The following is a 23976-nucleotide window of genomic DNA, read 5'->3' as shown; positions in this document are numbered from 1 at the left end:
CTGAACATCTAATTTTTGAAATTCTTCTGGCTTTTCTTTTTGACCTTTGGTATTTGTATGTATTGACGATCTCTAAACCATTGCACAAAAACACCTTGAAGTGTCAGGCTTTAAAAATGAGTCTTCTTTTCTCTTTCTCCTGTGCAGCTTGGATTATCTTGGCCTTGTCAAAATACATTCTCTAGTTAGAGGGTGGAAATATTTCCCTCCTGGCTCCAAAGTATTGATTTTCTTCAACACTCAGCTCTGTCAGTCAGCCGAAGGGGTGAAAGGTGAAAGTTCACCCAGCACTGCTTGGCTTTACCTTCCTATTAATGTCACGCCCTTTCCACATTTGATCAGTTTATGTGATCACTGATCATATAGAACTGTTACTGCCCCTATTTTCCCTATAAGAATACGTTTAAGTCACGAGATGTTAAAACATTTCCTGGGGCCCACAGTGGGCATTTAATAGGGCCCAAGATGCCTCAGACCACTCCTGGAATGTTCACCGAATTCTTATAGAAAATTATACTGTTACACGATGATTGACTCAATTCAAGCTTTTGTGTTCTTATCTGAAATAATTAAGAGAAAAGAAGTACATTCACTACTTACACATAACCCTCTATGAGCAGTAAGGACCTATTTTATTATTCTTGATTTTTCTGAAAACCAATTATACCCTTTACCTCAGGGATTCAAATTCGACTCCAAACTGAGTGTGAAATGCAATGAACTTAATGATCTCAGCCTAGCTCCCGAGAGGCAGCCAACCCATGCCATCCAATCTGACAAGATATGATTTGGTGCCATTAACAGTCTATTTGGGAGCATGTAGAGTAGAGATAAAGCAACAGGCATGCAACGCCCTTGCCCAAACCACAGAGGGTGCCAGTGAGTTTCTGGAGGGAGAGTTTCTCGCCGCACTTCTGCTCTACTGTCCTCTGGGAATAAGTTGCCTTTCCCAAGCCAGCTCTCCAGGGAAATGAATGATTAGAGGCAGCACGGCTAGGGGAGCATACGGATTTCAAATGAGGATGTTTAAGATGAGTGAACACTGGAAAAGGTAATATTGTGAGAAAAACAGTTTTCAATACAATTGTTTTATTTAACACACATGTACACAGGAACATTCAGCACACATAGAGTCTATTAAGTGGAATCATTAAGAAATGTCTGAGAGGCAGACATTTTAATTCACTCACTGTACACAGGGAGTTCAATCATTACATTTTCATACAGGTGTCACGTCATGTCATCTTTTGCTTGTAAATTACCAATGAAGCCACATATGTCTCTACATATACAAGGACAGGTCCAAATACAGTGCCAATGAAATCAATAAAACATTAAAGGTGTACGCTGGGATGACAATGCAGAGTTTACCTCAGTGCTGAGAAATCTAAGCTGGGATGAAGTTTGGGACTGTGGCTATTAAAATAGCCAAGGAGAGATTTATGTTAACAAGAATGCAGATATTAGTTTAGTAGTTAGAGATGACCATCTAATCATCAAACATCATCCACCCCAGGGTTTTGCAGCCATAGCTCTCTACTGGCCTTGGTTGCCTGTGCAGACAGAACACGTGAAAGGCCGACCCACGCTTGTGGCCCAGGGCTGTTGCTCCTCTGGGCCCCCTGGCTTTGTTCTCAACCTTCGTGGCGGTGGGAGCCATCCGTGTGTTTGCGGCAGGCTGCCTACCGCTCTCACACCTCTTTCCTGATACACAGAACATTTTTGTTAAAGAAAATGCTAAGGTATACATTTACCTCATCATTCCAAATAGAGATGTAGTCTACAATAAATTAATTTCCATTTAAGTTCATAAAGTAAACATATGTTGGGTATAGAGAAGACTCTGGACCCACTGGAAAACAAAGTGAGCCTTTTAGTTTACCTTACATTTCTCTAGCTATGCCAAACACAACAGCACGTTCACCAAACAAATAAAGTCTACACTGTATAGGTCTTTGTTTCTTCCTTGGAAACTACATATATAATCTTTATAAATACAACATACATGCATGTGCCTAAATTCACTTTTGAAAGAATACCCAACTCTAAAACCAAGGAACAGGATAGATTTGCCGTCAATGGAAATAACATCATATCAATATGAAAGAGACGATCTAATGGTCTTAATTTCTTAATATGTTCTTTAAAAATCTGTTTCAGTGAAATAACCAATGTTTGTTCCTAGACCTTGATCCCACTTTTTTTGTATATTAGATAAACTCTGACAACCTAAACTTTTAAGACTAAATTCTCCCATTATCATTTTGGTTCCTTTGTAAACTTCATATATTTTCTCTGAATTTAACAAATAATTTTCTATTTTTGCATGTAATAAATGATTTTGCCCAACTAACCAACCAATCAACAATTAGGCAACCAAACAACCCCTCACAAGTATATACAGATCAAGGTTTGTTAGAAACAATTCATACAAAATATTATTCTATTTTTTCATTATTATGAGCTAGAACCAGCACAATCTGACATAAGAAAGTGATCTAGTTAAAGCTTACTTAGAAGCATAATGAACACCCTCATTGCAATGTTTGCTCAAATAAATCGAGAGCCCACACATTTTTATATACACTCCTGAACATTTGTGCCATAGTTATTACTTTTCCAGAATACTTGTTTAAAAGAAATACCTTATTAGCTTTCCTTTAGTTGATCAGTAGTAGTTTGAAGGCTGAATTATAATAATTTCATAACTGACATATGCCACACATATGGGAACTATAGGATTGCAAGGTTTCCGGGTGAAAGGGGTAAGCTCTTTCTTCAACAAGATCTGTAGCAGTAGATAGGAGAGTCTTCATTTTCGGTACACGCTATGCTTCTGAACTTGGCTCTTTATCACAAAAGTCCCTTCAAGAGATTAGTTACAGTAACTGGATAATTACATTAACTAGATCATAGGGAGTGATTATTTTTATTTTAAACTACTAAATATACTATCATTTAAGCAAGAGATGAGCACTTCAGAAGGCTAAGTGTCTGGAAAACTATTTTCTACAAGGAAAATATTTTTGTGTACATAATTAATCATGAATCTCAAATTGGTTAGCTGTTGATAAAGAAGGTGGTAGCTAAACCCTAGGAAATCGGATTGAGTAATTTCCTAGCAATCACCAGAAGAAAAGAACATGTAAACACAGAATCTTTTTGGTAAACAATATTTTAGGAAATTCAAAGGGCAATAATTTCATTCATGAGGACTGCCACATGACCTCAACACCCAGTGTCAGAACGGCCAGATTCAAGCAGCACTTCGGAGGTGGGGTTGAGATGGCTAAAAATGCTGATCTGGGCTGGGAGTGCAATCACAGTGTTTATTGATTTTTGTGCTTCTGTTGCACCAAGCAACAAGAGCGTTCCCAGGAACCGCTGGCTTTCCCCTCCCATCTCTGGCAGGGAAAAACTACCTGGTGACAGGATGGCCACATCCTGCAGAGCATGTGTGCGTGCCTCTGAATCAATAGATGGCACGAGCGGGTTCTGCCCCCGAGAAGCATGCGCAAGTGACAAGACCCGGCCGTGCCCCTGGACGGCACTGGGGTGGGCAGGCCCCTGGGAACAATCTGGCGTGAGGAAGGACAGAGGAACATCGGCTTGGATAATTTAGAGAACTAAAACACAGTCACGGCAGCAGGCAGCAGCGTTAGACCATGAAGCGGTGCTCCTTCCCGTCATGGGCCATGAGGATGACGTTGCGGTTGGAAGTCCAGATGAGCCGGGCCAGCTTGAGGGCATTGTGGGAGCCGGGGGACGCTGGCTGCACAGGGGGCACCTGGTAGGTTTTAATGCAGCGCAGCTGAGGTGCGGAGTTCAGCATGCCAATGCTTCCCAGCAGTGATGTGTTCATCTGGAGGGACAGGAGAGCACATGTGTCACTTGAACAGCCCTCTCCCTTTCCCTATCACAGAGACTGGGTCGATCTCTTCTGGCCACTTTCTCCTCCATCATGGTTATTCTCCTTCACCTGAGCTTGTTCTTAACCTCTCAAAAGTTCCTTTCGGTGTGCTTGGAATTGTTCTGATGCTGTTACAGTAAATGCAGAAATCTAGAGGAATTTTATGGGGGTAGAACCTGACAACAGGAGAGTCCATGGATCTTTAGGAAGAGAGCTAAATTATAGCTCTTAATAAAATGGTTCATTTAGACAACACAGGTATTTGGAAATTGTGGATATTTAAAACTGAAGACTTTCATGTTCTTTACCACAATGCTAACTGCACTCCCTGAAGGATGAGTCAGCAAAGACAAGTTTTGGGATTTGTAATTAGTTCAAGAAAAGGAAGCAAAGTTAAGCAGTAGATAGAGTGGCAATTTATTGGATCAAATAAAGCTCAAGACTCCCTTCCACCCCCATTTCCCACCTACTAATACCTTCACTCTTCACTTGCTTTTTAAAAACTCGCTTTCTGGAAAGCTCTTGCTTATTATAAAGTGCAGAACCAGAATCAATTTCATCTCAACACTATATCTGTGCCTCACTGTTTTGCTATCAAACTAAGGACAGTCCGCTGTTAATATTTTACCGACAATACCTTTTTATCAATTGATGATTTCTGCTTTTTGGCAGTTTTTCTGGATTTAAATTTTAGGTTTTCTTAATCCAGCCACATAAATGAAAAATAACATGGAAATTATGAATCATGAACAACTATGCATTCAGGTTGAAGTACTAAATACTGAATGGTAGTTGTCTAAGTGAACTGTTTCCTAAGCAACTGAGTCTGAAGATTTCTTTAGATTCTAAATATTACTTAAAATATTTTCAATAGCATCATGTGTGCTATTATAATATCACATGGAAAGAATACTGAAAATCTGGAAAGAAGCCTTGGAAATAACACTTTTTCTTTGTACTAATTTTCATTTCCAATGCTTCTCTCCAGTATAACCTCCATCTCAATGTGTAAGATTCTAGAGATTTGCATGAAGCATGCAGATTATGATCCAACATCTACAAATGGTTGATCCATGAAACTCTGGCAAATCCTAGGACATTTAAGATGTGTTATCACTGACATCATCCCCTGCATGTGGATCAGTGCAAAACACAAGCCATTCCTTTTTCTAGCCCTTCTCAGCAGCAGGATGGTGTCAGAGGGCGTAAATCATGGCATCTCTAGCAGAGTGCATGCAGGCTCCACTGACATTTTCACAATTTAAATCATCTTGAGTAATAACCCTTTTAAGATGACTAATGTTACTGATTTTCCTGCATTAATAATAGCGCCGAACACAACACAGAGGTGAAAAAAAATCACTAGTGTACGAGGTCACATTTTAAAACCAAATGTATGGTTATTGTTAACTCTTTCTGTTAAAGTTCGGTTCCTGTTTCCAGCCAGACAGTTCCTTACTGTCACCCTTTCAGAAGCCTGTTTCTTTGCTTCCTTCTCTCCTTTTCCCAAAAACTTCATAAAAGATAAAAATCAATGCCTTATTGCTTTCTTGGATGTTCCCAAATAGTTAAAATATAAATAATGATGATGAGCTTGATTTGATAGATCCAAATGACCCAGAAGATTGCTGGTTAACATTAACTGGCATCAACAGGCATAGTGTGTTTTAGAAAAAATCTAATTTCTAAGTTGATAAATAACTACCAGGTATTTTTCATTCTTTATAGATTTTCTATGAATATATGTATGAAGCTTGACTTCTGCTGGTAACTCAAAATGCAAGGGGCGTATAATGCTCAGACACTTCCTTATTTTTAATTCCTCTCTGCAAATTTAGCCACGAACAAAAAATGGGTTGAGAGCTAAACATGAAAAGGGAGAGAATATCTCATGGGAATACTCTAGATGTAAAGATTTTAGAAAAGGCCATTACAACTGGGTTCCTCTTATAACCTGAGCCATCCCTACTTTGATAAATGCCTTTGGTCCGGTCAAATAGTCTTCCTGCCTGAGAACAGGATATGTGAAATTCTATAAGGGACATAACTATCATAGCTCACATATCCCTATTCCTGCCTGAGAATAGGGATATGTGAAATTCTGTAAGGGACATAACATGTGGAACAATAAAGACCCCCATGTTCACTAAAATTCATTGCTCAAGATCATCCTTTCCCTACGACCTCTTCAAATTTGGCATGAATGTGAAGTATTATAGTAATGGTATTAATTTTTCCAATAAACTCAGACAAATGACTTTCTCTGAAACAACTAACAATTTTGTTATTCAATATTAATGTTTTCTTGAACAGCGACTGGCTACAAACGATGCTCAAGTAAGGACATCTTGAGCCTTGAATGAATGCAAACTATGTGGAATTATGAGATTTGGTAACATTCACTTTTTCCTGATTGCAAAGGTAGTAAATACTCATTGTGGAAAATTCAAATAATAAAGAAAAGTACAAAAAGGAAAGCAAAAAACCCCTGAAATATCTTTTCCCAAAGACAGTCACTGTTAAAATTTTGGTAAACAACCTTCCAGACCTCCGCATATACATAAAGATGAAGAGAAGCAGAGTTAATAAATTTTATATAAACAAGCTTATATTAAAATGTAGTTTCATAATTTGCCTTTTTGTTCAACAAAATGCTGATGGCAGTCTTCTCTTGTTAATGACTACAGATATACATTATTCCTTTTAAATGGCTGAATAGTATTCTACTATACAATGGAGTAAATAAAAATAAACGAAACCAGTATCTACCTAATTTATTATCAGCATTTCTGAAAGAAGATATTTGCTGGACAGTGGTGGTAAGATTTGGGTGAGAGAATTGTGACTGTAGTTCATTACCAAACTCCTCCTCTTGCTCAAATACCAATGGATACAGAGAAGTAAAATATTCAAATTGTAGACAATGGGGTTAGAAAATCAAAGGGCTTGAATGACTGCCAAATTACATCATTTGATAGATGAGAATGTAAATTCACTCAAATGTAACTTTGGCTTTTTTCTTCCCTTCAAAAATAAATGCTTCACAAAACTTGTTCTGTGAAGATTATTTTCTGAACACACAGAAACATAGCTATAATTCATCACAACAGGAAATGTTTTAATGCCATTCCCAACGTAAGTAATGCTACACACAGACCTTACTAAGTCTCACTTGAGTAATTATCCAACCAATATTTCTCATTAACACTCATTTCTCAGCAAAGATTTTAATAGCTGATAGCTTTAGTAAGGTTCTGTATTAATAAGACTTCATTAACTTTTCAAAATATATTACAGTACACTTACTGGAATAATATAAAAGTATTCTGATACATCATTACAACGAAACAACATGTATCTAAATAAATCAGCAAAGCCCATTTGGGGAGAGCAGCAGTAGATCTAATACTGTTTTTTGGACTCTTTTTAATTCAAATAAGACAACTACACTTCTGGAAGAGATTTCATTGCATTTTCCTGAGAAAGCTGAAAGGACTTGTTTTTGTGTCTTCCATTAAAATTTCAAGACTGAGTTTGGTATAACATAAACATCAAGAAACGGGTTGTATGTTAAATTCCGACATTGGTTTTAGAGGCAAGAATGACCTGGGTGTTGCCTGGGCTGCTTTGGCTCTGGCATGTGCAGATAACAGGAAGCAGCCCTTGGAGTAGGTGAGCTTGTGGATTAAGGACATGTGCTGCAGCCCCACTGTGTGCAAAGCCATGTGTCCAGGCACACAGATGTGAGTGCGCTTGGCAAAGCCCAGAGTCAACAGCAGGAGGCTTCAGAGAGGAACTGGAAGACAAAAAGATGTTACCTGAAAAGGAAGCCATCTAATAAACGAGCTTGATTTCTAAGTGAAACTGAAAAGGAAGCCATCTAATAAACGAGCTTGATGTCTAAGTGAAAAGGATGTCACCCATAATCCCATCAGTGATCTGGGCAGTAATTTTGATATAAATAGAAAAATATTCAAGGAAGGGATGAGCATATCCAAATAAAACCTTGAAGATCTAAGGGGAAAAAGATAATTTAACATTTAGAAAATTTCATTTAAAATACTTCTGAAAATACTGGGAAAAGTTTCAAATCTGGCTAATATGTGTGGTATTTCTTATATAAGAAATTATGTTTTCTTAGCAGAAAGAAAGTTGGAAAAAAGAGATGTTTTGTTTGTTTATTCCAAAGAAGAAAGAACACATTTTTCTGGCAAGCACGGACCCATGACTTACTGATCTCTGTGTCTCTAAATGCACAGGCCAGTACCTACCACTCAGACATCCAATAAATGTGGAATGAGTGGAGCTTTATATAAATATTCCTCCAAGATCCCAAGAGAACAGGAAATAAAAGAAAATTTGTGTGGAGGTACAGCTGATATAATAGAGGCCATTGAGTTAGACATGAGCGGCGGGCGGGGGGAGGAACCCAAAAAAATCAGTAGGTAAAATCCTTAAAGAACCACTGCTGCAAAAGCCCAGTTTCTGGACACCTAACGGGAATCACTGTGGAATTTCAGGAGTGGAAAACACCAGTGCTGTGGTTACTCACTGGGAAAATGAGGGCTGGGTGAGATCTCTGATAAAGGGAGTTTGATATGAGTGAATTAGATGCTGGAGATATATTCTGGAAGAAAGGCTAATGAGAAAATAAACTGGAAAACTAAATTAGATAAAAGTAGAAGAAGTCTGTGACAGATTTTGAAGTTGTCATGCTTTAATAGCATGTTGTTAATTAAGTAATTTATTGTATCCATTTTACATTTTATTACCTATTGATTTTTTTCAACTATCACCCAGTTGTGCTGAAGCCTTGTTTAAACTTTTATTTTGTTTTGTTTTAGCTTTCAAAGCAATAAACTGAATCTCATAAAACATACTGGCATTCTAAGAAAATAAAGATAACAACAAAATTTTAAATTAACTTTTTTGGGGGTGTTGCTAATGTTTAATTTCTTGGTAATTTTCAGGACTAAAAGAGTAAGGTAATTAAAAAGAAGATGGGATAGCAATGAAGCAGTGAGGATAAAACATATTCTACTGCCAAAATTAGTTGCTCAAAATTAATGTTCATTTTATTCAGAATTAAACATAGGCATTCTCATGAACTGCTTACCAAAGACTATGTGAGATCTTAAGAAATGTTTTGAACAGTTTGAGAATTATGAGAATTATGTGGGCAATTCAGAATGCAAAGAAAAATGAGATAATTATAAAAGGGACATGAGGTGAACACTAGGAAAACACCTTATTATCCTATGCCCTATGCCCTGTTAGAGTCACAGACCCAGGGACCTTGTGTGAAGCCCTCGTGTAAATGAATAGCTGAAGCCAGTGAGGCTTCTCCTGCCCGATTCCTCTCAGGCCAGGCCCTCAAACACGCCGGCCCTTGCTCACGGCTCCTCGTGCACCTGTGCCCCCTTCTTAACCACCCACACCTCGTGACCCACCCTGAACACCCAGCCCTTCCTCCACATCACTCAAGCCTCAGCTTAGGTGTCACTTCCTCTGAAAAGCCTTCCCACAACCTTATTCTCAGGCTCCCCTGGGACCGTAATTGCTTGCTTATTTATGTATGTCTACTTCAGACTACAAGCTCCGTGAGAGCAGATGCCCCTCTTTCCAGATTGCTAATTGTACTCTCAGCACCCTGCATGCTAGTGCCTGGCACATCATCAGCAATCAATACAGACTGGATGTTTGCTGCAAGGAGGGAGGGAGGACAGGAAGGAGGGCCGGCAGGTAGGCTCAACAGGAAGGCTTACTACCAAAGGCATATCATGCAGTATACTCTTTAAGACCCTGGAGCATCTACTCTTACCTGCCAAAAAGAAATGTGGCTGTCAGTGTTTGAGTAGGTGGCAAGATATCTTCCATCAGGAGCAAAAGCCACTGCAGTGATTGGTCCCTTGTGTCCATGGATTGTCTAAAATAAAATTCAGATATCATGAATGATAAACATTCCACAGGACAATTACAAATACACACACAAATGCATTCAATGTTGAACAAGTTACATCACGGGTATTAGATGCTATTATCTTATTTGTTTATAAAATCAGCTTAGAAAAATAAGCAAAGCAACCGACATTCTCTCATTGAGGGAACTCTTCAAGGGCTTCAATCTTGTTCTGAGGTGTCCACCTGCCTCCTAGTTGGGAGGGCAGCATGAGCCCAAAGAAAAAGCATATATTAATAGGCAATCCAATGTGCTAATTCATTTATGTCCACCACAGGGAAGAATTTTACAATTAGTTAGAAAGGTAAGAAACTGATCACCAAAAGTATCCAGGAACTTTGCTCATCTGAAATAAAAAGCTGTGTTATAAAAATCCCTGTTCTGGAAGGAGTTAAGACTATAATTTCATCTCCTTAATAATTATACACTGCTCATGCTTTATGCTTCATTTTCTACCAACAACACTGCATTTAAATGCGTATAGCTGCAATTAGTAAATACACATCCATACACATGTGGGAGGTTTGGGCACACACATAAATCAAATACCATTAAAAACAAGTTAACAGGGATAGTTTTGAACCTCTGCCAAATAGCTATCATTGATTTAACTATGAATAATAAAAAGGAAGTTGTATTTTAGACTAGGTCTTTGATAGAAGGTCCCTCCTAATAAAAACAATACTCAAGTCTGATGATATTAATAATTACAGAAGACACTGGATACTAAGCAAATTAGCATAATATTGTATTAATCTCCCTGTACTGAACTATTAAAAACCATACCTCTGCCACAATAACCAATATTCAATCTGGCTTACAAGCTGTAGGTTGGTCTCCTCCCTTTGTCTAGAAAGGAATAGGAAATGTGTGCCCTTAAACTAAGAAAATTCATGACAGGTTTGCTTCCAGCTGTCATTTTTGATAAAGAATTGTGAGCCCTGAGTCTCAGTGGGAGCATCAGGCTTGTTATGTGTTTCGGCCCACAGGTACTGTACATTTCAGAAGATTTTTTTCATACTACATATCTGAATACCTAAAATGAAGAAGAAGAGGGAAAACAGGGGTAGGGACACAAGCACATTCCTTGCTGCCTTTGCATTCTGTCCTTTCTTGTCATTAGACTTTCAAGGGACTGTGGTGTCCCAAATAACACTTGTTTTCTAACACTCAAAAAAAAAGTTATGTTGGTATAGAACTGGGCTCTGGACAGGTAGAAAACATTGATGTGAGCCAGACTTCCTGGGTTTGCATGTGAGCTCCACTACGTACTAACTGTGGACCCTAAGGCCACGTTATTTAAGGAACTTAACATCTCAGAGTACCCATGTTTGTAAAGTAGGAATGATGATGATGATGATAATGATAATATCTAACTCAAAGAGCTTTGTAAAGGTTAAATGAGGTAATACATAGCGTTCTGCACAATGCATGGCATATAACAATTCAATACTTTTAATATTTGTGTTACTCCTGCTTGCTTAGACATGACCAGACACATATAAACAGTCATATAACTCAATCACTTGAGTACACCATTCAATGAACCCTTCTCCAAAACTATGCCTTAATCACATATCTCAGAATCACCATCATGTAGCATACCAGGTTGCCTACAAACACAGACTTCAGACTGTGGCATTTGATTAAATAGACGTGATTACTCATGATGCTGGCCCATAAATGTACTAATTTAAGAAATGGAGTGCACTTGCTGCATAATTATCGCAAGAAACCAGCTTAACGTCAACTATTCTGGAATGAGAATCACTCAGACAGGAAAAAAGCCTTTAACCAATTAAATCGGAAAAAAGTGGTCCGTTCCCACTTATCAGGTCGGTTTAATCCGCTCACTGGGAAAGCATTTTTAACTGTTTTTTAAAATCAAGATTCAGTTCTGCTAAAAGTCTGAAATTCTATTGGGCCAATCTGAGGCCACTTTACGGTAAAGACAGTAGGACAGTAAGGCCTTGACTTAGAGGCTGCAAACTCAAAACACTTAACCTGAAATTAGATAATAGATGTGTTTGGTTTGGCCTGCAAAAGTGCAAAAAACAAACTTTTTCAGCCCATCTTTCTAATTGATCAGATCTTATGTAAAATCAAGATTTCCAGCCTCTCCTGAAAAACTGGAGGATTGGGTAATACTGGGTCTCTGTTCACATGTGGCAGCATCAGCCAGGGCTGAGTGGTGGTGAGCACTTCAGCCTGAGCATGTGCTCTTCACTTCACCAGTCCAGCACTAACACAAAAGAAGACCTATGTACCAGGCTGCCCAGCTCACTTATTTCCCGCCTGGTCCCTCCTGGCATTTAATGCAACCTTTCCATTATAAATATTTGATTCAAAATTCAAAGTTTCTTCCATGCTCTGGGATTCTAATATCCATCTAAAACTGTGAGTAGATTAAAAGTTCTTCTAAGAAAAACTGGCCCTTCTTGAAAGCCCCCAAAGCCCAACTCTGTGTAGAGGTGGACTGAGCCTCCTTCTGGAGACTGGGCCCCTCAGTTTCAAAACAGAATGCCAAGCCTTCCTCCTTCAGATTAGCATCCTTCCTTAATCAGCAACCAGAAGGTTGCTTCAGTAAGTTAGAGAACATAACAGTAAGCAGGCTATAAACCACCAGGTCCAAAGGATGTTACAACCCAGTGGACACATTCACACCCCTTTCTTTGAGGCTAACAAGTTAGCTTTTTGTAAAAGTAGTAAAACAGACTCACTGGGACCATATTTGCTCCTTCAGAACAGTCTTCTCTAAATATTCCATTTTTTGTCTTCCTCTGGCGAGTATTTAAAACATCCACGTGAAGCGTACTTCTATTTCAGCTGAAGACACTGATCATTGTTATTTAAGTGTCTCTCAAAGAAGATCTTGGGAAATAAGTTCAGCCTGGAATTTTCTGCTGGGAAAATGTTTGTCTTTCCAGATAAATTTGTTGCTTTCATTTATCATGTAACAATAATTACATAACCTAACACTGGCTTGCTTTACTGCCAGGAAACTCAGAACTAAATTTATGCTCATTCTATATACATCAAGTAATAAATACTTCTTCCTACTCATTTTACTCATCACTGTTCCATTTTCATTTGTTGTTGTTGAAGTCCTGTCATATAGTGAGTTTAACTTTCTTGAAAGTCTTCTTTGGACAAAGGGGGACTACATCTTGGATCAGAACATCACACACACACACACACACACACACACAGCATGACTTGGATACGAACATCACACACACATGCACACATACACACAGCATGATGCTGCTAGGTGCCCCACAGGGCTGGCTTTTTAAAGCAACCTAAAGAAAAACCACAGAGTGCTGACTGCAGCTGACAGACAGACCTGCTGTCTCGTAAGAGCAAGTACCGCTCAAGCAGTGCAGGGAAGTTTGCTGTTTTAAATGGCTTGGTACATCTGGTGAGTTCATTACAATCTCAGCCTGAGAGGTGCTTCAGCCCTCACTGTAATGGAAATGTTGCCATTGTCTTTTGTTCAGACTCTCTGAACTTCTAAGATCTGTGCAGGCACCACCTGAACTGACTTTAACCTCTACTCTTGCATTAGAGATGCAGCTGTGCGGATCGCACAGAACTTGTGTTTTGTGATGGAGCGGATTGGATGGTTTGGGTCTCAAATGCTAGACCTTGAAGAACATTTTCCAAAAAACAAACAAGTTTCAACATATAAAGAGGTTTGGTAGGCTTTTTATATGCGAATGAGTATCACGCCTTGTTATATTTTTAGTCAAAGAAATTGCTGTCTTGAAAAGACAGAAATGGAATATAAAGAAATTAATCAAATTCAGGAAGTGCTACGAACAATTTAAAAAAATCAAGCAATTATTCCTAGCAGGAGATAGAGTGTTGAACTGTTAAACACCCCCACCCCTTTTTCTCATTAAAGAAAAGGAACTGGGAAGCAGAATAATGAACAATACTTAATGTACTCAACAGTTTTTAACATACATTTTCAATGTGCTCTGCAAAGAAATATAATTAACCCAGTTGTACAGAGAAGGAAACAGAAATGAGAATTTCTAAAATGATTTGGTCAGCATCAACAAAAGCCACGACTTTCTAGAATATTCTCTTTAAAACTGCTCTCACATGGTCTGTCAGCTTCCAAATGACAAGTTTGGGACTTGAAACCAACCCACTTTGAGGCTGAATAAAATTAAAGAGAACATCTTATGTTTATTTGTAGGTGTCATCATTTTTTTCTTTAAGGTGGAACACAAAATCCTACCTAAACCATTTTCTTAATTTTAACACAAATTATGAAAACAAGATTTCCAAAAGTAGGTAAGATTTCCCTATCATAAACACCAGCACAAGGAAAAGATTCATAAAGTACTGACCCATGTATTTTGTATAACATTTAGTAACATAAACTGGAAAATTGCAGGAGCGTGGACTGAACCTTGACGGCCCCCAAGGTCTTGAGGGGCTGAGAGGCAAGCGGCCGGTGTGGCTGTGGGCTTCTCAGGAAGCAGCGTGGCTGACTTCAGATTAAGTCAGGCCGTTGCAATTTGAGGGGCGCTTGAAAGGTCTGCTGAGCCGAAATACGTCCTCCCCAGTTGGCTGCACGTGGCCTCTGAAATCTCGAAAAACACAATTATGCCTTCACCTGAGGCATTTTCCCTAGAATGTGCTCTGGCAGAGGGCAAACAGGACAAGCTTGTTTTCATGAGGTACAAGCATGGCAGATGCCCTGACTTTAGGGTGAGCCTGAATGAAGTGTCTGTGTGTGTATGGAGGCAGGAAATAGGTAAGACAGGCCAGAAATTCAAGGCAGTCAGTGCCTCAGAAGTGAGGAAGAACTCTCAAAAGGAGAGGCAATACAAAAGACCTGGAAATACCTACATCTTCCCAGTGCTGCTCCCACTTAATGATACCCGGCAACGCCAAGTGAGGTGCAGCGGGTGCTTGTAACGCTCATCGTACGTTTGGTATCTCTCACATATTAACAGCAGCTGAAGTCACAAAAGGGCAGCTAAGGAGGGGGAACCAGGCTCTGATTTGCATGCCTTTCTGACATCCCAATACAGGAGCCCGTAGATTTCATGGCTGGCTGGCAGGGAGGTAACTGCTCAAGGCAGAGAGAAGACAAAGACATCGCTCTGACTGACAGCTCTGTTAGGCAAGGGAAAGGCTCATCAAAAAAGAGCCATTTCAAAAGAGTGCAAAAGTTAAGAATTAATTATGTTCCAGGAAAAAAAAAATCCCCCTTCTTTTCTCCCAAGCAATTTGTGAAAATTTTATTAGATATTTAAGGTTCATCTGCTCAAGGAAACAAATTATAGATTCAACAAATAATTTAGGCAGATAATAACACCATTAAAAAATAGGTAATCTCATCTATGGCCGATTAGAAGGCTCAAGTCCAATTTAATTATCACGATGAACTAAGCCTTCTCAAGTCTCTTTGTGCATAGGCTCTTAAGACCACATGGTGTTGCCAAGAACACTGAAAGGTCACCTATTCTGCTGTGTGTGTGGACAGGGCTATGGTGAAGCAGGTCAGACAGATGAAAATCTATTCTGTTCTCAGATATCTCCAGAGAAAGATTCCCACATCTCCCCTGAGGACCCTTTTCAGTGTTTAACAATGTGTGCTGTCAGGGAATTTTTCCTTATATCAAATCTAAATCCAAAACACTGCAGTTGAAGCTTGCTTCCTCTGGTCGGTCCTGGCCTCAGTAGAGATGGAGAACAGCTGGTGACCAATCTTAGTGTGACAGCCTTTTAAAAGCTTGAGGACTGTTGCAGCAACCTGCCCCCTCTTTTACTTAATTTTGTTTTCAGGATTAAAAAAAAAAAATCCCAGTGACTATAACCTTTCCTTTCAGGTCTTATTTCTCAACTTTTTAATAATTTCAGTGGCTTTTCCTTAAACTCTCTCCAAGCTTTCCAATCAAGACATCTTAGAGTTGGATGGTATCTTTGAGGTCACCTTATTCAACTACATCTCATGATGTGGAATTTCTATTTTTTTTTTTTTTTTGAGACAGAGTTTTTCACTCTTGTTGCCCAGGCTGGAGTGCAATGGCACGATCTCGGCTCACTGCAACCTCCGCATCTCAGGTTCAAGTGATTCTCCTGCCTCAGCCTCCTGAGTAGCTGGGATTATAGGCACCCACCAACCGCCTGGCAAATTTTTTGTATTTTTAGTAGAGACGGGGTTTCTCCATGTTGGTCAGGCTGGTCTCGAACTCCTGACCTCAGGTGATCCACCCACCTCAACCTCCCAAAGTGCTGGGATTACAGGTGTGAGCACCTGGCCTCAAGATGTGGAATTTCTTTTATTCCTTTTCTTCTTTTTTTTTTTTTTTTTTTGAGATGGAGTCTTACTCTGTCACCTAGGCTGGAATGCAGAGTGCAATGGCACGATCTCGGCTCACTGCAACCTCTGCCTCCAAGGTTCAAGTGATTCTCCTGCCTCAGCCTCCCGAGTAGCTGGGATTACAGGTGCATGCCATGATGCCCAGCTAATTTTTGTATTTTTAGTGGAGACAGGGTTTCCCCATGTTGGCCAGGCTGGTCTCGAACTCCTGACCCCAAGTGATCCACCTGCCTCGGCCTCTCAAAATGCTGGGATTATAGGCGTGAACCACTGTGCCCGGCCAAGATGTGGAATTTCAAACCAGACTGAGTACTGGAATTAGGAGATCAGATGTCATTACAGTTTCTCATAACACTATGCAGCCTGGCCAGCATATGCTTATTTTATCAGAAAATGGCAATTGTGGCTGATGATCACCATTAAAAGACAATTTACTAGAACTCCTTGAAAAGGAAAAACTCGTACAGTTGTTGGCATGCAGATGGCTGACATCTGAAGTGCTCCCCGTTATCTTTAGGAGAGTGAGATGTGCACACCTAAGCCAATGGACAGAGTCTTGGGGCTGCAGAAACATCTTGAGAGGCATCCACTGACAAAAACCCAGATGATCAGCCCCTGCTCTAAAGCCTCTTCTACCACTTTCCAAAATACATTAGTACTCATTTTGCACCCTGTTTATTTTCATTAAACATGTACTCCCATTCATTTATTGCTCGTTAACTCTCTTCTATTTCTCTCTTCTCCAATTTACTAATTCTCAACACTTACATCATATCACCTGGGTGCTTAAAGAGGTTAGTTTCTGTCTCACCACTGGGTCTTGATAAAATTGCATCATATAACTTAATACTTTAATTTAAAACAAAAAGTGGATTTAGCAAAGGTCAACTATAAAACAGCTGTTGTCATCCTTGAAATAAATTTTAAAATTGTACATGGAAGGGTAAACATGCATTACTATGCTATACCACAGAACAGCGGTCCTCAACCCCTGGACCATGGACTGGTACCGGGTCCATGGCCTGTTAAGAACCAGGCCATACAGCAGGAGGGTGGGTGACAGGTAAGCAAGCCTCTGCCTCCTGTCAGGTCAGTGGCAGTATTAGATTCCCATAGGTGCGCAAACCCTATTGTGAACTGTGCACACGAGGAATCTAGGTTGTGCCCTCCTTATGAGAATCTAACTAATGCCTGATGATCTGAGGAGGAACAGTTTCATCACAAAACCATCCATCCCACTCAGCTCCATGGAAAACTTGTCTTCCATGAAACTGGTCCCTGCTGCCAAAAAAGTTGGGGACTGTTGCTATAGAGAATCCAAAAAGCATACTAAGAAGGCAAACTTTTGTAGCATGTATGATATGCCAAGTGCTGTTCCAGACACTTTTACATAAACTTTTGAATCTTCACATATCAACCCAATGAGATAAGCAGACTATGTTATTCCCCACCTCATAGATGAGGGGACTGAGGCACAGGGAGGTGTGAAAACTTGTTTGGGTTAGAATCCAGGCAGTCTGGTGCCAGAGTCTGCTGCCTCACAGAATACCAGGTAAAAGAAAGCTATGAACTGCTGGATCTTCAATTTCCGTAGCTTGACTTTCCTACAGCTGAGAAAGTCTTATGTATATTATACACTAACACTTATAAGTGACTTCGCCACACCAAATAACAAAGACCTTGAGTGATGTCTGGTGGTGCTTGGAGGCTGGGTGCAGCCCCAGCCCAGGCAGCTACAGCAGGGCTGCTTGGAAGCAAGAACTTGTGGCGGTGCTGGGGCTTGCCTGGGGGAAGTGTCCGTCCCCTCATTCTGGACAGGCAACAGTCAGCTAGCCCACCTTGCAGACCCTTCTGAATTTCAGGGGACCTCACAGAACCCCTAGACTCCCAACCCCATGTGGCATGGAGGTGGCTTCCACATACACAGGAAGGTCCCTGGATTGGCCCAACCTCCCTTCCTATCCTGGTGCTGTCCTGATCCACGGCAATCTCCCCTTCCCTGCCATCCCTGTGAGGACGGCTGGGATGACAGCACTGCCTGGGACATAGGAAGCCCATTTTCCCAGGGTAGTCTTGCCTCCGTGTGGGGTCAGGCAGGGTCCACTGGCCCACTGCCACAGTGAGGATGAAGAAACACTCTTTTATTTGACCCACCTCCAGGAGTTCAAACCTCTTAAAACAGAGTTGTCCTGGCCTTCTTCACTGGCTAAGAAGGAACAAGGTACCCGTGTTGATTTCCCCAGACACCCAGGCCAGATTACAGAGATGGTGGCCCCATCTCTCTCACCAGCAGCCTCCCTTCCTGGTCCTCAGTGCTTGAAGGTTTTCACCCTCCCATCAGCTTGTCTGTACCCCAAAGAGGCAATACCTTCCTACAAGGACCATAAATAAGCGCTTTTTAAGTAAAGGATAATTAGAGTTAGGAACCTGTTTCTCACTTGGGACCCAAAATATAAAAACTAAAAATATCGACCAAAATGGAAGTACACGGTAAATGCAATCCTAAAACTCTCTAGTATTGAAAAGAGCTCAGCTTTTCTTATTGGGTGTACTATCTCCTATAGTCTACGCACATAAGTCTAGATGCTGCCCTTTGGCAGTTCTACAATGATTTTGAACAGAGATTTGAGAGTTGAAAACAGATTGTTTATCGCTATAATTTCTTTTCTTGATGGAGGGCTGAGGCAACGCTTTTTATTCACATTATGCCAACTTTATGTTATAAAGTCAACCTGTTTTGGCATTTTCCAAGCCAAGGTATTGAAACTATTCAATGAATTATTTTCTATCACCATCTAATTGAAAAGAATATATATTCAGAGGGAAAAACAAGTAGACTTGATATCATTTTAACACCTTAATGGAAAATAGATTTAAGGATAAATATAATAAAGTGAGCTATCTTAAGTTTTATTGTAAGATATAATGCCTCAAGTAAACAGGCTCTCTTTATTTCTTAAAACTAGCTTCAGTGTTTACTGCCCATTTTCAGTTACTAAAAGTTACTTATATGTCATTCAAGGACAAACTGACATTGATGAATTAAAGGAGCTTTTCACTATCTACATATTGACAATCCTTACGACACAAGCAATAGTTTTCAATATTTCTTCTGTGGGGGGTTGTATATTAACATGTATGTGCATATACACATATATACACACAACACCCTTATCTAGGAATAGTGAGAATCAAAATACATGCTCAAAACTATTGTATTATTGTAATTTTGACATTCCCAATACGTTTTTTATGGTATTGAGGCTTATATTTTCACTAAGATCCATTATAAATTATCAAAATTATTTTTAAAAGGAAGTTTTATGAATAGAAAAATGGAGAATAAACATTTAAGCCAATTGTTGCTTGCCAAACTTAAAAACGCTGTAATCATCATACGGCAAACTCTAAAAAATAGGTACTGATTTTAGGAGTATTCTCCCTTCGATTTAACTGGGAAACTTTCAGATTCAAAGAAAAGTTCTCCATCAGTTAGACATTAATTCACCTATTAATGTCTAAGCCCTTCTTTCCCCTTTTCTTGCTGCAGATAATCAGGAACTAGTCTTGCTCTTCCCTGTTCTTCTGATTTATTAGGCCCAATATTTCCAGGATAAAGTAACAATAGACTATCCAATTAAATTATACATAATTGATATGTCTTTTCTTTGCAAGTTGAAATGATTAATTATATAGAATCATACAGTGAAAATTAGGTTTGCTAAAAATCCCAAACATCACAAGTTAATATATGATCACCACTAATTTTTGGCTAATAAAATGACAGCAGTATGTTTGTACTGTACAACTTTTAGACTCAATAATGATTAAAAAAGCCTAAAGACATAAATGAAAACATAACGTTTGATATAATTTAACATTTAAAGACATAATTACAGAGCCATACTTAAAGATGATTCATGGATACTCTACTGCTGAATACTAATATAACTTAGATAAATGTGGTTCAGTTTTAAATAAAAGAATAGTGAATAAATTATCAAATATTTACGCTGCTCATATGAAATATTTATTAAAGTTTCACTTGCATATGCCTAAAAAGTCACACAAAATGTTTTCTTCAGATCTGGGCAAACCCAAAAGCTAAATGTTTTTTTTCAGTATTTCTAATAGGAAACTATTGGAACACATGCTAGAAGTCTTATACTGTGCTATGAAAATAAATCTCTCCCCTCCTGCTTCCTCATGGAGTTCCTCAGCAGCATGAATGGTCTTGATTATCTCCACCCTCTCTAGACATTTCAGGCCTTTACACGGCAGGACTTCAGCAGACACATGTACACACTAACTCGCCGGACAGCAATCACATTCCTAAGTAAACGTCCATCATGATGGGACTTGGCATTTTCGTGGGTTTTGATTTGGTTATGGTTAATGGAAGATGGTTTGGTTAGAGCAGTAGGTCAGGATCTTCACATGTGTTCCCTCTCCTTTGCCTGGTATAGCGCCTGGTGACACAAAATTGTCTGATGTAGATTATACTAAAGCTAGAGAATTTATATTTTTTGAAATTATGTTTCAAAAGTATTTAACATTTTCACCATTCCGAAAAGAGAAATGCTTGAAAGTGTTACATTACAACATAAAATAAAATTCTAAAATTCATACATATATTAACCAACATTACCATACCTTTGGATTCATGTTTATTTTGGATAATGATAGAACATATCCACTAGGACACATTACAGATTTAGAAATTTTACACTTTCATGTGTAGTTTATTATGCCTCTTCCACTTATTAAAACAGAAAATTAGATTAGTCTGGAACATAACCTAATTTATGTTGTATGCTGTTCTACATTACAAGGTTCATTTCTTTTGTTAAGAAATACCAAGCTATTTAGTCATGTAACCAAACACCACCTGTTCCCCCAAAACCTATTGAAATAAAAAACCAAAAAATGAATTCCCTTGATGATGGTGACTTATTAGAGACTGATCTAGAATGAATACCTTCTAACTTAAAGCTCCTTTCACATTTTTACTTTTCCCAATGCAATTTTAATAGTAAAACAATTGCATTGTTCAAAATAAATACAATAAAAATATAATTTAAAGAAATACCAAGTTACAAAAAGATAAAATTAACCTTCTACTTTTGATATAACACCCAATGTTTTTCTATTAAAATCATAATATTCATAAAATATGCAATATATGTCTTTTTTTCATATAGCAATTGCATTTGCAAATCTCCCAGAGTAATTACTGTGGCAAAATAACACTGACATTACTTGTCAGTCCTCTGACTTAGACTATCCACTTTCACTTAGTGGATTAAAATTTGTCTTTGCTGGTTTTATGAATAGGCAAAATTTTCTGATTTGCTTATTTGTAAAATAATATTATCTGTCTTGCCTACCTCATGGGATTAAATAGTTTTAGGAAAATGTAGTTAAAAATATTTACTGAGACTTTTGTTTTAGGTCCTGTGCAAGATAAGAGTATAAAGATGAGATAGGACCCCTGCCAGTGAATCTAGGAATGGGAGACCAACAGGCTGACAGTAAGCAACTATGGTATGGTGCAATCAACAGCGTAATAGAGATGTGCTGAAGATGTCACGGAAACACAGATGAGGAGACAGTAGTTTCTGTCCAGCGGCAGGAGATGTCAGAAAAAGGTACAGAGAGAAGGTTGTATTTGAACTGAGCTTTAAAGGACCACCAGAAGTTGGTGAGAAGAACAAGAGATGAGTCTAAGCAAACATGTGCCAAGTGAAGACTTCAGAGGGGTCCAAGAAAACGGCCAGCACTCCCGTGTCATTCTGCCTAGGGGAGCACCAGGGGGCAAGGAGAGGTGGAGAGAGGCAGGCTTGAAAACGAGGCAGAAAGGCAGCTATGGCCAGGCTATAAGCCACCTTCTTGTGGTGTCAAGAAATGTGGACTTAACTCATAGTCAATAGGGAGTTTTCTGAAGTTTTTAAATATGAGAATGGTCAGATCAGACTAGTTTTAAGAAAATTCTGCAGAGGGTGGAGAAGAGGGAAAGGAAGAAGGACTTGTTGGGAAGCAAATGAAGCAGAGAAACGGGGAGCTGAATGAGGAAGTGGGCATGGACAGGAAGGAGAGGGCAAGCGGGGCCGGTGGTGCTGCTGTGACCTGCACAGGGAAGGCACAAAGGAAAGACGACCCTGGGGAGGGCGTGGGGGATAGGGATCAGTGGGAAGGTGTCAGGGGAAATAATGAGCTCAGTGTGAGAATTCAGGTGGAGGGACTGAGCACATAGAAATATGTTAGAGAGTAAGGAAGATGAATTTGGAGCTTAGGAACAGGTTTATGAGAAGAAAGGCAGATTTGGGAGGAACCAGCACATAGAGAGATGTGGAAGGCATAGACCCTGCACTCAGCCCTGTTCCTGGTACACAGCAGCTTCTCCAGGAATGTTTGTTAAAAAATCCAATGTAAATGGTTGAGAAAGTCCATGAAGAGTAGATAGAGTGAAAAGACCAAAAGGATGAGGATAAAACGACAGGAGACACTAGCAGTATAAGGGGTGGGCAGAAGATAAAGACCTGGGCTCATTTTACACATTGTAGACCTGAAATATAATATTTAATCTAATATTTTATTTTTAAATTAAATATTTCAAAGTTGTTCCCAATGTACAAATCACCTTTAAAAGAGGATTTTGTGATAAATTAATGTAGTTAATAACAAAATTGCTTTGAAGGTTGATAGTATTTAAACTTTTAAATGATAACCCTTTATCAAGTAGTAATTATCTGACTCAGAGATCAGAAAATCAATTATTAAAAAGTCAAATTTCTGGAATCAAAACCATATATTTGAATTAAATTTAACATTTTAATCTACAAATACTTGCCAACTCAAAACAGTCTAATTTCTCTAATTTTAACTTTGTTTAAATTTCATCAGTTATCCACAAATTATGTTTTAGAAAGCCCAATATATAATATACTTAAGATTTCTCCAAGTATAATAATTTTTTTCTCCAAGTATAATTATAAAAAGAAAAAATATACTATTAAACATTAGGAGGCCAGGCGCGGTGGCTCACGCCTGTAATCCCTGCACTTTGGGAGGCCGAGGCAGGCGGATCACGAGGTCAGGAGATCGAGACCATCCTGGCTAACATGGTGAAACCCCGTCTCTACTAAAAATACAAAAAATTAGCTGGGTGTTGGGGCAGGCGCCTGTAGTCACAGCTACTCGGGAGGCTGAGACAGGAGAATGGCGTGAACCCGGGAGGCGGAGCTTGCAGTGAGCCGAGATTGGGCCACTGCACTCCAGCCTGGGCAACAGAGCGAGACTCCATGTCAAAAAAAAAAAAAAAGGAAAGATAACAAAAAGGAATTAAACTGGAACTTGTATATATTTATGGATGTATATGCCTGTATACATACATACACACATATGTACTGGCTGCTCACTTAGATATGCAGATTCTTCGCAAACATAAAAAAAAATGAACCAAATTAATGACTTTAAAAAATCTACATTAGTGATCATAATCACCAATTTGGTTTTGATACAAATTTCAATTATTCTCTGCATTCATAAGCTAGAATCAATGCAAAAAATGCTGGATACTTTACTACTAATTATAGCCACACAATTCATATTTATATAAGCATTCCCTATAGTTTGGCCAAAGATAATTTACCTGAATGCAAGGGAAAGTGAATATCCTATCACTAAAATTAAAATTTTAGAGGAATATCTATTTAATGTTCTTAAAGTGGGAGATATATTGGCTTAAACCTCTGTATCTTT

At 39.0% G+C, this 23976-nt stretch overlaps 1 protein-coding gene across 1 annotated transcript in view; it reads right to left on the bottom strand.

Annotated features, from left to right (window-relative positions):
* Positions 1–1072: 1072 nt before the first annotated feature.
* Positions 1073–23976, bottom strand: part of WDR7 (WD repeat domain 7) — a 392926-nt gene continuing 370022 nt past the window's right edge. The window contains exons 28-29 of the mRNA XM_054460414.2: positions 9732–9836; positions 1073–3862 (exon numbers count right to left, since the gene is read on the bottom strand). Coding sequence (XP_054316389.1) covers positions 3659–3862; positions 9732–9836 — 309 coding nt within the window. The 3' untranslated portion in view covers positions 1073–3658. The remainder of the gene's footprint in view (positions 3863–9731; positions 9837–23976) is intronic.

Source organism: Pongo pygmaeus, chromosome 17 (genome assembly GCF_028885625.2).
Source record: "Pongo pygmaeus isolate AG05252 chromosome 17, NHGRI_mPonPyg2-v2.0_pri, whole genome shotgun sequence".
Taxonomy (NCBI): Eukaryota; Metazoa; Chordata; class Mammalia; order Primates; family Hominidae; genus Pongo; species Pongo pygmaeus.
This window is presented reverse-complemented; position numbering and strand designations above follow the sequence as displayed.